This window comes from Marmota flaviventris (genome assembly GCF_047511675.1).
Source record: "Marmota flaviventris isolate mMarFla1 chromosome 17 unlocalized genomic scaffold, mMarFla1.hap1 SUPER_17_unloc_1, whole genome shotgun sequence".
In the NCBI taxonomy this organism is placed as follows: Eukaryota; Metazoa; Chordata; class Mammalia; order Rodentia; family Sciuridae; genus Marmota; species Marmota flaviventris.
Genome location: NW_027287693.1, coordinates 1174471 through 1190824, shown reverse-complemented (window position 1 = coordinate 1190824; position 16354 = coordinate 1174471). Strand labels below are relative to the sequence as shown.

At 46.5% G+C, this 16354-nt stretch overlaps 1 protein-coding gene and 1 long non-coding RNA gene across 3 annotated transcripts in view; both read right to left on the bottom strand.

Annotated features, from left to right (window-relative positions):
• LOC139703711 (uncharacterized) overlaps positions 1-16354 on the bottom strand; it is a 261415-nt gene that overhangs the window by 28469 nt on the left and 216592 nt on the right. The gene's annotated exons all lie outside the window — the stretch shown is intronic.
• On the bottom strand, positions 1900-15796 carry LOC114079702 (DNA repair protein RAD51 homolog 4). Of its 2 annotated transcripts, XM_027921054.3 has the most exons (10): positions 15462-15787; positions 15063-15124; positions 14831-14949; positions 9369-9450; positions 8997-9131; positions 8372-8461; positions 7156-7246; positions 6977-7047; positions 3292-3459; positions 1900-3130 (listed from the first exon to the last, which is right to left on the bottom strand). In XM_027921054.3, the coding sequence occupies exons 1-10, from the start codon at positions 15541-15543 to the stop codon at positions 3047-3049; spliced, it is 984 nt and encodes a 327-aa protein (XP_027776855.2). In that variant the 5' UTR covers positions 15544-15787; the 3' UTR covers positions 1900-3046. The 2 variants fall into 2 exon arrangements, with proteins under 2 accessions (XP_027776855.2, XP_071463265.1); XM_071607164.1 differs by lacking the exon at positions 3292-3459 and having other exon boundaries at positions 15462-15796.

The window sequence follows — 16354 nt, the reverse complement described above, 5'->3', positions numbered from 1 at the left end:
CAGCTTTGGTTAGAAGGAACTTCTGCATTTTCCTTATTCTTCAAAGGACAAAAGTAGGTGATCCCTTTCCTGCTTGTAGATTTTGTCATATCTGGATTGATGCTCAGAGTGGTATCAATCCAGAGGGCAAGTTCTTTTGATGAGGGCAACAAGCTTTAAGACAAAATACAAAACGAGAACAGAGCGGAAAGGCCCTCTGCTACCAATCTTGGACTTCACATTATCAGAGATGAGTGACCTTGTTGATACATCTTTAAGCCAAGTTTTAAAACTTGCAGTGCAATGTGGCCTCAATAATACACAGAGGAGTGGGATGTAGCTCAGTGGGAGAGCACTTGCCTAGCATGCGTGAGAACTTAATCCCCAGCACCAAAAAGAGGTGGTAGGTGGGGGACTTCTGCCTGACAGTCTTTAGTTCAAGTGCCATGCCATCAGTGCTAGCACATAGTAAGAACTTAACATTAATTCCATCTTATTTCAAATAAAGGACATACCAGTCTCCTGTAGAGGGTTGTAAAAAGTGACTATGGGAACTTAATGACTATCTAGATCAAGAAGACATTCCTGCATTCCTCCTTGGCCATCTTTAAAATGTGTTTAATCCCACTCATTTCATAAGCACCCATAAAATGGAAAAATAAGAGAAAAATTGACAGGGAGCTCTTGGAGTGGAGCTTGGGCTCCTGGGCAGACACATGAACAGAAAGTAAAGGTGACTAGTACAGGGGAGCTATTATGAACATCTAGCCCATGATTGGGACATAAGGGAGGATGTCAGGGTGGGTATGCATCAGGCACTGTGAGGGAAAGGCAAAGGCATGCACATAAGCCAAGGGAACAAAAGACTCCCTGGCAGGAGAACCCACCTGCTGGAGGCCTTTTAAGAGCCTGCAGTGTGGTACAGCCAGGAAGGAGAGTGGAGCAGCATGCAGGCAAGACAAAGGCCTGGTGTAGGAACAAGAGCCAAAGGGATAAAGCAGGCCACCCAGGTGCCTGCAGCAATGCTGCCTGGTCGCCTGGAGTAGCCAGGAATAGAACACTCTCCCATGGCTAGTGTGAGCACCTGGGCAAAGGCTGTGCAGCTCAGCTGCAGCCATGCCCCGGCAGAAACACAACTATGAGGCTGGAAACTGCAAGGCCCCGTGGGGATAGCAACAGTCCTGACCTATGAACTAAGAGTCCCGGTGCAAGCCCTTGTTCTGCCCTGGGACTGCCACTTTTCCTTTAAGCCCCAAGTTCTTTTATAAATGACACCATGGGCCAGGTGATCTTTATATGCCCCTCAAACTGCACTTTTCGAGGGTTTTCAGTCAGGTAGGAAGTACCTAAACTCACACAGGGAACAGGACAAGTCTGCCCAGGACAGAGGGGGCAACCAGGCCCCCTCGAATGCCAGCTTCAACTGACAAGTGGCATCTGTCTGTAGTGCTGCACTGAGGAAAAACTGCAAAGTACTTCAAGTTCTACAGAAGAGTGGCTGCGATGGCTGTTGGTATCTCCCATGGGCTCTGGATGCCCAAATGGCACCATGAAGGGCAAGGCTATGCCATTCCTAGCTTAATGCAGTGCTTCTTACTATGACTCCAGGTAAGTGCCAACCAAAATGGTGTAAAGATTCTGAAGACTGATTTTGTCCTAGGGTCTTCTGTGGGATCAAGAATCAGGGTTTAGACTCACCAACCCTGTCCTCACTCAGACACCCCTGTGCAGGCCTGCCGCTCATTGCTCATCCTCCCTGCTTGTTACTATCCGTTTCAGTCATCACCCATAAATGTCTGTATCTTCTAAGTGTAACTCTGATCCCCTTTTCCTGCAACCAGGACACAACTGATTACACAACAGGTTCTCTAATCAAGAAGAGTAACCTTTAAAAAAAATGTGATGAGTACACAATCCTGATCATTTCTCTACTTCACCTTTTATTTTCCTTCCCCTGGCATGATCCTCCCCTCCCAGACAGGGTTATAGCTCTCAGACGAATGGCCATGGTAGTGGTATCAGATGGGGGGGGGGGGGGCGGCTTTATTTCATACACTAAGGTACAAGGCTGTGGTACAGCTGGCAGGAAGAGGTGTAATTATATTGCATCTTGGAGCCACCAGCAATGAATTTCTGCATAAAGGACCAGGTTTGCCATGTATTATTTACACTAGCATCAATTTTCCCAGCTGGCTGTATTTATTGTGCAAATTCTCCTGTCTGTTTGTGGGCAAGGCCACGGTTCAGCACCTCTGGTTACTCTATACTGTGGAAGGGCCCCAGAGGGCACCATGCATATTAAACAAGTGGCTGGATTCACCAGGAGCAGGTCATTGCCTTCCTTCTTGTTAAATTATATCCCTGGGACAGCAGCAAGCTCACATTCTAGTCATGGTGATGCATGCAGGTGTGTGAAACCAAATCAGCAGGAGCAAAGGAATAATCATTCTTTGGGGGCTTTACTGGGAGAAACTGAAAAACAACCTTGGTGGGGGGGGTGATTCTGGAGCTCAGGGAATTGCCTTTTACATATACTTTTAAGAGCAGGACCTAGATGAAGAATTGTTTTTGCATTTATGAGGTTATTTCCATCCAGTAACTCAGAGGCAGCTGATGGGAAAGGAAACCCATCCTACAGATGGAAAAACAGAGGCAAAAAAAAGAGGAAGAGAGGGAGGCAAGCTAGTGGCTCTCTGGCCCCATCATTGTGCTAGGACTGAGCACAAGATCTGATGGCGATACACAGGAGTATTCTTCCATTTACTAGTATGGCCTCTGCAGTGATGCCCAGGGTGAACTCAGCTTCCATTGGAAATATAGAAAGTGGATGCAAAGGGAGGAAATGTGGCACCAGCCTGGACCTGTGCATCCTCCACGGCAGCTTCCTCTTGGCCTGTGGCTCTAAGAGTCTCCATAGAGAATGAAGCTCAGGAAACTGAGCCGGTTCTTTGGGCCAGTCTGAGAACTTCTGCAGTCCCAGGTGCAGGCTGGCAGTAAACAGCAACATTACTAAGAAGGAAAGGTAGGGGGCTGTGATGCCTCCTCCTGTCCCAATCAACAGCATCAGTCATGTCTGCTCTCCCCGAAACACTGGGCTCTGCTCTGGAGTCTCCCAGGTCCCAATGTCCACCACTTCCTGGAACCCTGTTGGCTGGAAGAGGAGACAGAGGGAAGGGTAAGTTGAGTTAAGCAACCCACGTGGGTAGACCTATTCCACAGTTTCAGCATCAGAGAATTCAGTAAGACACTTGTGGGCATGGAAACCTCCCTCCAGGGCCCAAGATCACTGGCGCTCCCCTGGGGCTGGTTCACCTGACACGGAGACTTGGTCAGACACACTGTGCGCTGGCTGCTGCCTGATGCTCCTGTACCCTCAATGATGTCCAGAAGAATTCGGGTGCTGGGCACAAAGCTCCAGGAACGTCCAAGAGCAGGTTTGAACTTACCACTGTCCCTGTCCCGGGTCATGTGGTTGGTCACCTGCAGAAAGGCTTATAGATCCATAATGCTAGTACAGAGGACATCTGCTCCTACTGCTTCAATTTATAGATGGGAAAAGTGAGGCCTGGTGTGGACAGATGACTCTCCCAAGGCTCTATAACTTCATGGCAGGTCTGGGACTAGATCATAGGGCTCCTGACCTGGACCCAGCTCTTTCTGCTAAAACCTTCAAGCCTCAAGCCTAACCCCCAACTAGAAGGCAATGTGGCACCTGTTTGGGAAAAAGCAGTGCTAGTCACACTTTCCCATAGGGAAGTTACTGGTGGGCTTGCAGCCACTATACCCCCAACTCAGCAAATGGGCATCCAGAGACCATGTCCACCCAGCCCTTTGTAATATACCTGTGTGTTTATGGGGGCAAGAGGAGTTCTGTCTTTTTTTTTTTTTTTGGTGGTACCGGGTATTGAATCCAGGGCATCAGGCATGCTAGGCAAGCATTCTACCACTGAGCTATGTCCCCTGCCCTGAGAGAGTCATCTGGTTTGATACCAGGGGCACTTAATCACTGAGTCACATCACATTTCCAGCCCTTTTTAAAAATGTTAATGTGCAAATATATTTCATACCCAAATTCATACAAGATGATTCAAATACTATATGTACAATGATCTGTGACTGACTAAACAGACACATAAACAAGAAAGTTACAAGCACAATGCAAGCATGAAAAAGCTGTTGAATTCCTGTTTTAAACTGACTTTTCACCTAAACTACAGTTTCTGCGGCCCAAAGCAAAGTATAAATGTATTTGTATATGTTTGGGAAATAAATAGTTTGACCTGTATTGGTCACTTGTGCTCTGATGGGGGACAGAAACCCTGTTTATTCACAGAAATATTTATAATATTCTTGATATTATTCATTTATATCTAAGTGGGGATCATAAGCAAATATTTACATGCTAAATCATACCTTTCTTATCATTAACAATCAAGCCTTTAAAATGTGACCTCAGAAATACTTTCGAATAACATGAAGAACAGCTAAAAGGACTGATATGAAAACAAGGTGTAGTGGTCCACATCTGTAATTCCAGTTACTTGTGAGGCTGAGGCAGGAGGATCAGAAGTTCCAGCTTAGCCTAGACAACTTAATGAGACCTTATCTTACAATAAAATTTAAAAAGGGGGCTGGGGATGTGGCTCAAGCGGTAGCACGCTCTCCTGGCATGCGTGCAACCCGGGTTCGATCCTCAGCACCACATACAAAGATGTTGTGCCCGCCAAAAAACTAAATAATAAATGTTAAAAAATTCTCTCTCTCTCTCTCTCTCTCTCTCTCTCTCTCTCTCTCTCTCTCTCTCTGTCTCTCACTCTCTCTTTAAAAAAAAAATTAAAAAGGGCTGGACATGGGGCGGGGGATGTGGCTCAGTGGTAGAACGCTTGCATAACATGTTGAGGCACTGGGTTCTATCCTCAGTATCACATAAAAAAACAAATATAAATAAAATAAAATTATTTTAATAAGGGGGGGGTCCAGCATTTTTTATTTTGAGATAGGATCTCAATAAGTTGCTTAGGGCCTCACCAAGTTGCTGAGGCTGGCCTCAAACTTGAAATCCTCCTTCCTTAGCCTCCCAAGTCACTGGGATTATAGGCATGCACAGCACAAGTTTTTGAATAGGAGTCCTAATCTGGAGGATCGGCTCCCATAGAGGCATGCAAGTGTGACAGCCCCTAGAGGCTAGGGCTTGTTCATCACTGAATCCCTACTGCCTATTCCGGAGTCTGGCACACAGAAGGTGCTTACAGACATCCAAAAGCCAGGAAAGCAAGGCCCCAAGAACTTGCATTTGAATAAAAGGATAGGAAAACAGATCCTTCTACACTGCCAGTGAGAATACAAATTAGTATAACCTTCCACAAAATGTGGAAATGTTGCCTCTGGACATTTATTTATTTATTTGGTCGGGGGGTACTGTAGATTGAACACAGAGGTGCTTAACCACTGAGCCATATCCTCAGGCTTTTTAAAAATTTTATTTAGAGACAGGGTATCACTAGTTGCTTAGGGCCTCACTAAGTGGCTGAGGCTAGCCTGGAACTTGTGACCTTCTTGCCTCAGCCTCCCAAGCCACTGAGATTACAGGTGTGTGCCACCGTGCCTGGCCCATGAGTTATTTTTCATGGGCCCAGAATTTCAGTTTTATAAGATGAAAACAGCCATGGAGATGGACAGTGATAAGGGTACATTACAAATGTATTTTATACCACTTATCTTAACATAATTTTAAAAACTGGGAAAAACATGCATAGCTCCTAGGAAGAATGTGAGTTGAAGGCCACCACAGTGAGAATCCATCTCAAAAAAGAAAAAGAAAAAGAAAAACCTGCTAAAAATGACAGTCTTAAAGATCTATGTAAGAACAAGGGAGATGGACTGAAATGGTTATTTTTTATGGTTTCTTAAACAAGTTTACTTTAGTTAGAAGGTTAGTTAAAAGTATAACTATAGCCGGGAGCAGCAGTGCACACCTGTAATCCCAGCAGCTTGGGAAGCTGAGACAGGAAGATCATGAGTTCAAAGCCAGCCTTGGCAAGGGTGAGGCGCTCAGCAACTTAATGAGACCCTGTCTCTAATAAAATACACAATTGGACTGGGGATGTGGCTCAGTGGTTGAATGCCCCTGAGTTCAATTCCTGGTAACCCCTCACCCTCCAAAACAGTATAAGTATATACGCAAAGAAAAAAGATTTTATGGAGATAAAATAATTAAGTTTCTGTGGATATGGAGATTGATTACAAGTTTGAATTTTATATTTAATTACTTTTTAAATCTTCCTATGAGAAGCATGAAGACTTTAAAAACTGCTTCTAGCCAGGCATAATGGTGTATGCCTGTAATACCAGTGACCTGGGAGGCTGAGGTAGAAGGATAGCAAGTTTGAGGCCAGCCTCAATAACTTAGCAAGACCCTAATCTCAAAAAAAAAAAAAAAAAAAAAAAACAGAAAAAGGGATGGGATGTGCCTCAGTGGTAGAGTGCCCCTGGGATCAATTCCCAGTAATAAAAAAAAAAAGAAAAGAAAAGAAAAAAAAAAAAAAAAGAAAGAATGAAAACAAAAAAACAAACTGCTTCCTAAGCAGAAAAAGTTACTTTAACAACAAAATGATCCATTTATTGGAAAAGGGAAAACCATAGGGACAGAAAAATTACGAGGTTGTCTGGGATCAAGGGACCTTTTGGCAGTATAACAAGATTGGATACAACTGTATTTATTAGTCAAACTTCAAACAAGGAAGAGCTACACTATGTAAATTAAACCTCAATAAACATGACTTAAAAAGAGAAAAAGAAAAACAAATTGGTTCCTAATCCTCCTCGCTACTAATGGTCCAGTTTCTTCCCTTTCAGTCCAGAGCTCCAGCTGACCTGGGGAAATTGGGCTATATCCCTTTCCTAAAGGGTTTACTCTGGGTTCAGAGCTGCCACTTAAGGGAAATGAAGAGTTAGCTGTAACTGGAAATTAAGTTTGTAGGCTGAGCCTGTTCCTCACCACCACTGCCATGCTGAGCTCCCGGGCCAGGGTCTTCAGCTCTCGGGCCAGCTGCATCATCAAGGCCAAGCCTGGGGGAGGAGAAGAAGAGGACAGGGATAGGGCTGGCCCGGGGCCAGACTCCAGAGCCAGGAGATGAGGGTCCGTCCGCTCCCCTCAGGCTCTGCCACAGCACTCACCATCTCTCTGCTGACCTCCCAGAAGTGGGGAGACCACTGCAGTGACCAAGTCCACAATCACCACCTTCACAGTCCCCGAAGAACACCTCACCTGGAGGGATTTGGGGGAAGCAGCCACCATGAACCAGTGGCCTCTTGGGCAGGGCATCCGTTGCAGGACAAGCTTGCACATCCATCAGAAGCTAGTCAGAAACAACCTCTCCATTCCAAGTAAGCTGCACGGGCATCACAGAATTCCAGCAACACTTTCCCAGACCCAGCTGGGTGCCTAACAGACTTCACTGAAGACTTGGGTGGGCAGAGGGGGTTTAAATCACAGGATGTGGCAAATGCTCCTTCAGAAATTCCCATTCAGAGGACTGTGGTCGGCTTTGGGTTCTCTCACGTCCTGTCTCCCACCAACCATCCTCTTAGGACCTTCTCCTTTTCTGACTCACTCCTCATCTCTCTTCTGCTCACTTCCACCCCAAATTCCCAACTTCATTCACTGAAGAGTTTGCTTTCTCTTTATTTCACTGCCTCTTTCTAGATCATTCCTCTAAAGCCTCTTTTCCCATAGCTAAAGTGGTTCCAAATAAAGACAGCTCTTTAAGAGGAGCTCTGATGCCATCTTTCAAACCACAAGCATTAACATCCTCCTGGTTTCTTGGGCCTAGGTTGTGTTCCAGGATTCCTTTCTCTTCTCCCTTACTTCTTATATTCTGATTCTGTTTCTACAACACTGGCCTGAATGTGGATGTCAATGTGTGAAGAGAAGACACGTGAGGGTACAGCAGCCACTTAGCAATCATGAGGGGACGAACAAGAGAATCAGACACACAGCCTCGTGCCCTCATGTTCTGGAGTGGCCAACCTCCATAACTCATGTGAGATAATTAGATGTCCTCAAAGTTCAAGTCTGTCAAACAATCTCTATTACTTGCAGCTGAAGTCATTCCTAATTGGTTTTAGTGAGGAATGCAGAGATGAAGAGACAAATACAACATAATCCTTGTATTCAAGGAAATTATTGTTTAGCAGGGATGGGGAATATGTAAACAATAAAGCTTATGAAATAAGTACTAAGGAATTCCACTTTGGGAGTGGCACACACAGCTGATGTCATCAGATTGTACATATGCATTCTCAAAGAGAGTCTGTAGTAGGACACCTGCCCACATACAGATGGCACCTGGAGAGCTGAGTAAAGCAGGGAAGGGCAGGACAGAAGCCTCACCTGTTGGGTCACAGTGCCTCGGAGATCCTGCAGCACATCCAGCATCTGAAAGATGTCAAATGCATGCACCACCCTCTGGAGAGCTCTTGCCTGTAGGGGTGGGAGAAAAATGTAGAGGCTTGGGATAAGATGGATCAGGGGGCTGAGGAAGGTGATGAAGAGGAATTATAAGGCTAAGAAGGGGAAGAGGCACTCAGACACAAACACTCAGGTCCAGAATGGCAACTGGGTTTTGTCCAAGGGGCTAGATCTGCCTGGGTATTGAACTGTAACATATTTGCAACTTGGTGGGAAAGAGATACAACTGATTGATGATATCTGCCATGGGCAAGAAATGGGCTGGAAACAGATGTTGGGTGATTGCCAGCTCTGATTAGAATATGCAAGGAGTTGGGAGGGATTCCTGGAAGAACTGTCCCAGTGGCATGCAAGCTGGGAAAATGACACTACCAGGGCAGGCTTAAGGGACACAGGAAGTTATCAACAGAACCTCAAATTTCAAAGCAAGAAATGACTGTTCATTGAAACAGCCCACATTTTTGCAGTGTAAGGGACATTAGGATCTTCTAGTCAAGAGTCTAGTTCTAGTTCCTGTGAGCAGGAACCCAACTGTCCTGCCCCTTACCTGTTCGTCTTCATCCTGGGTCCTAGGTTGAAGTAGCTGGAGGAGGCGGGAAGCTGTCAGCCCTCCATTAGAATCAATGTATAGGACATTCTGCTGCAGGCCATGGGCCACATTTGCAGCCACACAAAGACATACCTTAAGAGAGAATGGGCCATCAGGTGAACCTGAGCCCTCAGAGAGGGAAGGTCTAGAAACAAAGCTCATTTTGTCCAGATTTCAGAGGCAAAACCACCTAAGTCCAAGCCCACCTCTCATCACCCATCTTGCCTCTTTTGACTCCTGAACCCATGAAGACACTGGTGGAAGCTCCCCACAGATCCAGGACTAGGCACCCACCTCTACCAGTCTTCCTGGCTGCTGCCTCATACACACCTGGGTTTTGCCACTACCTGGGCCTCCTACAATTTCAGTCACTTCTCCTGTATACAGACCAGCATCAAGCAGTTTGTCCAAGCTGATGGTAGAAGAGAAATCAATCATGAGGTTGGGGGTAAAAAAGAAAGACCTTCCTTCCAAGCACTGGTACTGTTCAGAGATGTCCCAGTCATCTCTGGCCAGGAGCTCCTCTCTCTAGCAGAGCAAAAGCTTTTAATTTTTATTAGGTCCAATTTATTATTTTTTTTGACAGTGCTGTGTGAAATTTTTTAATGGATCATACTTCTAGTGTCAAGTCTAAGGCTTTTGCCTAGCCTCAGATCCCCAAGATTTTTCTAAAAGCTAAATAAGTTTATGTTTTACATTTAAGTTCATAATCCATCTTTAGTCTTTTTTCCCCCCATTTTTTCTTTTTTGGTACCAGAGACTGAACCCAAGGATGCTTAACCAAGGAGCCACATCCACAGCCCTTTTTATTTAGATGGGGTCTTGCTCCATTGCTTAGAGCCTCACTAAGTTGCTGAGGCTGGCTTTGAACTCATAATCCTCCTGCCTCAGCCTCCCGAGTCACTGGGATTACAGGTGTCTGCCACCATGCCTGGCTCATTTTTAGTCAATTTTTATATCAAGTGTGAAATTTAGATTTTTTATGTCCAATAGCTCTAATATCATTTGTTTAAAAGGCTATCTTTCCTTCTTGCTTCTGTATCTTTGTCAAAAACAATTAAATTTTTTTTTTTTTAAGTTGGCGATGGATCTCCATTTCATTTACTTATATGTGGTTCTGAGAATCGAACCCAGTGCCCCACACATGCCAGGCAAGTGCTCTACCTGAGTCACAACCCCAACTCGAGTCATTCATTTTTTATCTCTTTCATCAGCAATTTTTAATTTCTCACAGGCAAATCCTACACAATCTTTAGACTCATACCTAAGTATTTCATTTTCTTTGGTGCAACTCTAAATGGTATTGTTTTTAATTTCAGTTTCCACATGTTCATTGAGAATATAAAGAAACGCAATTGATTTTTATGTGATGTTGTACTCCGCAACCTTGCTGAACTCGATTATTTGTTCTAGGAGTTTGTAATTATCTGCTTGTTTGTCTGTCTCCCTCATCTGATAAGAGCACCCTGGGGCAAGGACCAGGCCTTGTGCCTGCTGCATCACCAACATTAGCACATGCCCCAGACCTGAGAGGCACACAATAAAGGTTACTAGAGAAATTATAGTAGAACAAGGCTGTTGTTTTATTTTGTTCCTGTATAGTCAACACTCAGGCTCTGCAAGCCTTGGGATACACTTTAAGAAGCAGACAATTCCTAAGCCAGGTTCTGTCCTTGTACCACCATAAAACAGATCACCCTCCTTGCCCTGCCTGGTATGGGGCTGAAGCTTCATCTGAGCCACAGCCTGTACCACATGCATCCCTTTTCTGATGCTGCAATCATCTTCACAGACTCCAGGCCTCTGAAAATGGTTCTTAAAGACCTCCCATGACCTACCTGTGACCTGCAACCTGCAACGTGTCAGGCAGCACTCTAGTAATTGTCCCTTCTATTCAAACCCAGGGACCACAGGTTTCTGCCAGTCAAAATCCTTCTGGTTAACACTCCAGCCTTATGGCTTCTTGGGATAACTGTGCTCACACCGTCTCTGTTTAAGAAGCACCTGTTTAATACACATCCAAGCTCCACTACTCCTGGATCCCATCCCTCCCACTAAGATCTGGGAAGCTCCAGTTTCATTCCAGTGTGGTCACCAGATCAGCAGTATCTGCCACACTCCAGAATGGATAGAAATGCAAGATCCCGTTTCCCCTATCTTGACCTACTGATCAAATATTCTGGCAGTGGACCAACATCTAGGTTTCAATAAGAACTCCAGGTGATTTTGATGCATTTTACTAGTTATTCTCAATCCTTCCCATTATAGGGAAAGGTTTTCTTTTTGTTTGAGATGGGGTCTTGCCATGTTGCTTACGGGTCTCAAAGTTGGGGGCTCAAGCAATCTTACTACCTAAGCCTCTGGGGTAGCTGGGACTACAGGGGCATACCACCACCACACTTATCTTCCAGGGAAGTGTTATGTTGTGGGGTTTTTTTGTTTTTTCCTTTTTTTTTGGTGGTGCTGGGAATTAAACCCAGGGCCATGCACATGCTAGGCAAGCACTCTACCAACTTAGCTATATCCTGGGTTTTTTTTTTTTTTTTCTCCCCATTATTGGTTGTTTGTTTTCTTTTTTTTGGTGGGGGCGGGTAATAGGGGATTAAATATGGGCACTTAACCACTGAGCTACACGCCCAGCCCTTTTTTGTTTTTTGACATGCCAGGCAGCAGTCTTGTAATTGTCCCACTTTAGCAAGACATTTGCTAAAGTTGCTTTAGGGCCATGCTAAATTTCTGAGGCTGGCCTCAAACTTGTCATCCTCCTGCCTCAGCCTTCCAAATCACTGGGACTACAGATGTGCCACCACATCTGGCTCCAGGGAAGTTTTTAAAAAGATGCCTTTATCAGCAGTTCCTCAAACTTATCTGCCCACTAGAGTCAGATGGGAGTATCAAAAACAAAAATAAAAACACTGATGCCTGTGTCCCACCCCTAGGGAATGCCATTGGTCTGGGAGGAGGCTTGTGTTTTGGGATGTTGAGAAGTTCCCCAGGGGATTCTAATGCACAGACAAGTTTAGGAATCACTGGCTTAGATCAATTAAGTTAGAATTTGTAGAAGTGAGACCTAAGCATGAGCTTCTTTTTTGAGTCACCCAGGCAATTCTAATGTGTAGCCAGGATTCAATCAGTGGGCTTAACTCTAGTCAAGAACCAACCACATCCTTGGTTGCCTTGTTCAGCCTACATGAGCTGTTCCCAAATCCATCTGTGTTCCTTTCCATGTTTCCTCTAATTATGTAGAGGACCTTCCTACCAATATACCCCATATCACCTCTAGCAGCACAGCAGCATGAAAAGGAACCCCTGGCCACCACTGCCTAGAATGTCAGTGATTGCTGGGGTTTATCCTCTATCTTTTCCTCTGAACTACCTTTCAATCACTCTTTCAATTATTCATTCAAATATCACCTGAATCCCTCATATTTCCTGAAGGCCTTATTATAAAATGAGAGGGTACAGAGATGAACAGACAAAGCTCTTGCTTGAATGGAACCACCTTCTCTCTGATGAATCTAGTTTTTCCAAGGTACATTACCTTCTCTATTACTCTGCCAAGATTCACACTGCCCACAGCACAAAGGCTCTGAGAACACTTTCAACAAAGAAACCTGCTTAACTGGAGTCAATCAGGCATTTCTCAAACTTCTGACATAGGAATTTCCTCCCTGCAGCCAAGTTTTAAAGTTATATCCATTAACTGCCCATGGTGCACTGGGAGGAGGTCATCTTTGATTCTTCATACCTCTATCCTACCTGCTAATATGACTTGTCATATTTCTTCTTCAGTATATTGCCAAATTTCACCAGTCCTGGATCAGACTCACACACCCAGCATCGGCACCACCAGACCCCCCGCCCCCTTGGTCTTTCTCAGTTCATCTACTCTGCACAGCTCTACCCCACTGCCTGGAACTCTACTTTCACAATGGCCTCCCACCTTCAAGGAGGCGACACAGTAGATCAGTTAGGCTGTTAGACAGGACCTCAAGTGCCCAGTCTGCTGAAGTAAGATCTTCAGCAAATCATTTAACCTGAGTCACAATGTATTCACCAAGAAAATGATTTTTTTTTTGTACTGGGGATTAAACCCAGGGGCTCTTTACCAGAGCTACACCCCTTTTTATTTTGAAACAGGATCTCCCTAAGTTGCCAGGCTGACTTTGAGCTTGCAATTTTCCTGCCTCAGCCTCCCAAGTAGCTGGGATTACTGATGTGCATCACTGAGCCCGGCTAAAATGATGATTTTAAAGGCAATGCACTCACTCAATAGTGGTTGTGAAGAACAAATGACATAATGTATCAGGAATTGCTAAGCGCTCGGGGAAAGTCCATCTATTCCTCAAGGCCAAGACCCTGCTTCTCCAGGGTCTTCCTGCACTCTGATCTGCACCTGCCAGTAACCTATCAGCTTGCCATTCTACTGCTCCCTCTGTGTATGTTGGTTTAAAAGCTTCTGAAGCCCAGAGGCCAATCTGCTTCCTGTTAATCACTCCCTCCTTGGGGCTGCTTCCCTGTGTGCATCCACATGTCTTCTATTCATGTTTTCCTCCTATACACACTATATGCCATACTCCTAAGAGCAGGAGCCTTGCCTCACTCGCATATGTATTCTCTGCATGTGTCTGGCACCCACTAGTTTGGATTACAAACTCATACCCCAAACCAGTGAGAGCAAGCACTATGCTGTATGAACCTTGCCAACAGAATGTGTTATGGAAACAGTAAGGGCCAGCCAGAGAAATCCAAAGGCCTTTGTGGTGGCAGAGCTATTCATCAAGCTCTGCACAAACAGGCCAGAAGAGAGATCAGACTTACTTGGCCAGAAAGTGCCTGTTGTCTTCCAAGTCTTTCCTAACCTAAAAGACATGGCACAATGTAACTGCTCCTTCTGATGAGCTTCCCTGTTCTCTATGACTGCAGAGTATGGCAAAGGCACCAGGTTCTGGGTCAGATATCCCTGGACTTGAGCCTTATCTCTGCTACTTGCTCTTCTTAGGCTAATGCAAGGGGAACTAACAATCTCTAACTTGCAGTTGCACTGGAGAGATATCTTATAGGCAGCGACTACATGCACAAGCTCTAGGTAAATGTTAATCCTGCTCTGTTCTCTCTTGCTCTACCTTTAAGTGACATGGAAGGTAGGGCAGATTCTAATCTGCTGAATAATAATGAGAGGCTAGGGACATCCTACCCGCCCTCCTTCACTAGCAATTGAAATAAGGGGCACTCCATCTCTGAGCTAAACCCTCAGACCTTTTTATTTTTTATTTTGAGACAGTGTCTGGCTAAGTTGCCCAGCTGGCCTTGAATTTGTGAATCTTCCACCTCTGCCTCCCAAGTAGCTGGGATTATAAACCTGGGCCACTGTGCCCAGCTAATACTGCAGACATCTTGTATTGTTTGACAGCAGTTCTTAGCAGGGGCAATTTTCCACACAACGGACATTTAGCCATGTCTGGAGACATTTTTGATTGTCACAACTGCGGGGAGGGAAGGTACTACTGGCATCTGGTGGGTAGAGGTCAGGCATACTGCTAGACCTATTCCAATGCACAGCACAGCCCCCACCCCAATAAACAATTACATGTCCTAGAGTGTCAATAGTGTTAAGGCTGAGAAACCCTATAACCTTGTTCTAAGATAAAAGAACTCAGAAGTCCCAATGCCTCTCCTTCACATCTGTCTATACTGCTCCCACTCCAGCCTTCAAAAACCCTGCTCTCTCTTGATCCAAGCACTGAACGTTCTTCTGTCTCTCGCTTTGTTATCCAAATACATGTACAAACCTTCCAATGCCGGTGGACAGGATGGCAGTGGAGGTCTTCATTTCCTCATAGAGACCCGCGCCATTGGAGGGGAAAGCTGAGAACTGAGCCAGCAACACCCGCCTCAGGGCAACCAGGGCCTGCCAAAGGGCGGGCACTCAGACCACACAGTACCGAGCCACCCACGGGGCTTCCCAGGTCCTCACTGGAACTCACTGCTCCCGAGGCTTAAGGGGTGTGATCTCGAGCTCACCTTATAAGACAAGCCACACTTCTGAGCTACCTCCTCCAGGTCTGCAGCAGCCAGGTCCACCACTAAAAACAAAACACGTGCAGGTGATTGTCGCCGGGGCAGCCCGGGCTTCCCGCGTTGGTTTCCCTCCTCTGTGATTCGGCGGTGCACTCTGCCTCGGCGCAGGCAGTCTCGGGAGGCCTGCGTGAAGTCACAGCCATTGGGCCTGGCACACAGTAGGGCTCCTCCCCGGGGCCCGGGTTTTGCTCCCGCACACCCAGCCTTTCCAGAAGTGTATGGGGAGTGGCCCTTCAGTGAGGGGGCAGCGCCCTGCGGGTATGGCAGGGGGCGCGGGTCCCGAGGCTGTGCCCAGGCTGTGTGCTGGGCGCGCGGCTGCCGGACACGCGCCCACACGGTCACCTGTCTTCATGCCGCGGCTCTTCAGAAGCTGGACCATCTCCTGGGTGAGGCCCGGGCACAGTCCAGCTCTGAGCACGCCCATGTCCCCGCAGGCCGGGGACAGTCCGACGGGCTCCGGCACTGGTCGTCACGTGGGTACTGCGGGACCCTCTCCAGACGCCGCTTCGCATCCCCTTTCGGGAGAGGGCCCTGGCGAGCCGGCTGCGCCAGGAGGAGGCAGCAGGAAAGCAGGGGGAGGCCCACCTGCCCTCCGGGATAGTCCGGGACTCCAGGCGCCCCGGGGCCGCTCTCCTCCGCTTCCGGGTTCCGGGCTGGCGCGCGACGGGAGCCTGGCCTGCAGCGCCATCTGCTGGCAGCACGGGCAAACCGCGGCGGCGAACCTAGCCGGACCCGGGCGCCCGGTTCCTGCTCCCAAGAGCTACAGACTGGAGCGGGACTCTGCGTGCCACCCGACCCTGGGCGCTAGGAGCCACCCGCATTCAGCTGCATTCGGCCCCCAACTTCTTCCAAATACACACTCCAACCTTCTAAAGAAGGTTGAACGCCAGCTTCTGTTTCAAACGCTGGGGACACAAAGTTAAGCAAGATAGACAATCCCATCCCCTCAAGGAGTTTACAGATTATTGAAGGAGACCAACAACGAAAAGGAATCAAAGACATCAATCAGATCCTTACAGATTACATAACAGGTGCTAAGATGCAGCAAAGTGCATCGAAGTCACCTGCTTTTCTGTATTTTCCCAAAATTCTTTCTTGTGTGTGTGGGGGGGTGGAAGGTGTGGGTTGTCTGTGGAATCTCAAGTACATATGAGACACAAAAATATAATTTGGTATTTTGAAATGGCCTTTGGTTTGCCACATCCACTGGAAGAAATAAAACAATTTCACAAATC

Coding starts and splice junctions, on each gene's coding strand:
- LOC114079702 (XM_027921054.3), bottom strand. CDS start 15,543: ATGGGCGTGCTCAGAGCTGGACTGTGCCCGGGCCTCACCCAGGAGATG. Junction 7,048..7,155: donor GGGAGGTCAGCAGAGAGATG/GTGAGTGCTGTG, acceptor CTCCTCCCCCAG/GCTTGGCCTTGATGATGCAG. Junction 3,131..3,291: donor TGACCAAGTCTCCGTGTCAG/GTGAACCAGCCC, acceptor CTCCTCTTCCAG/CCAACAGGGTTCCAGGAAGT.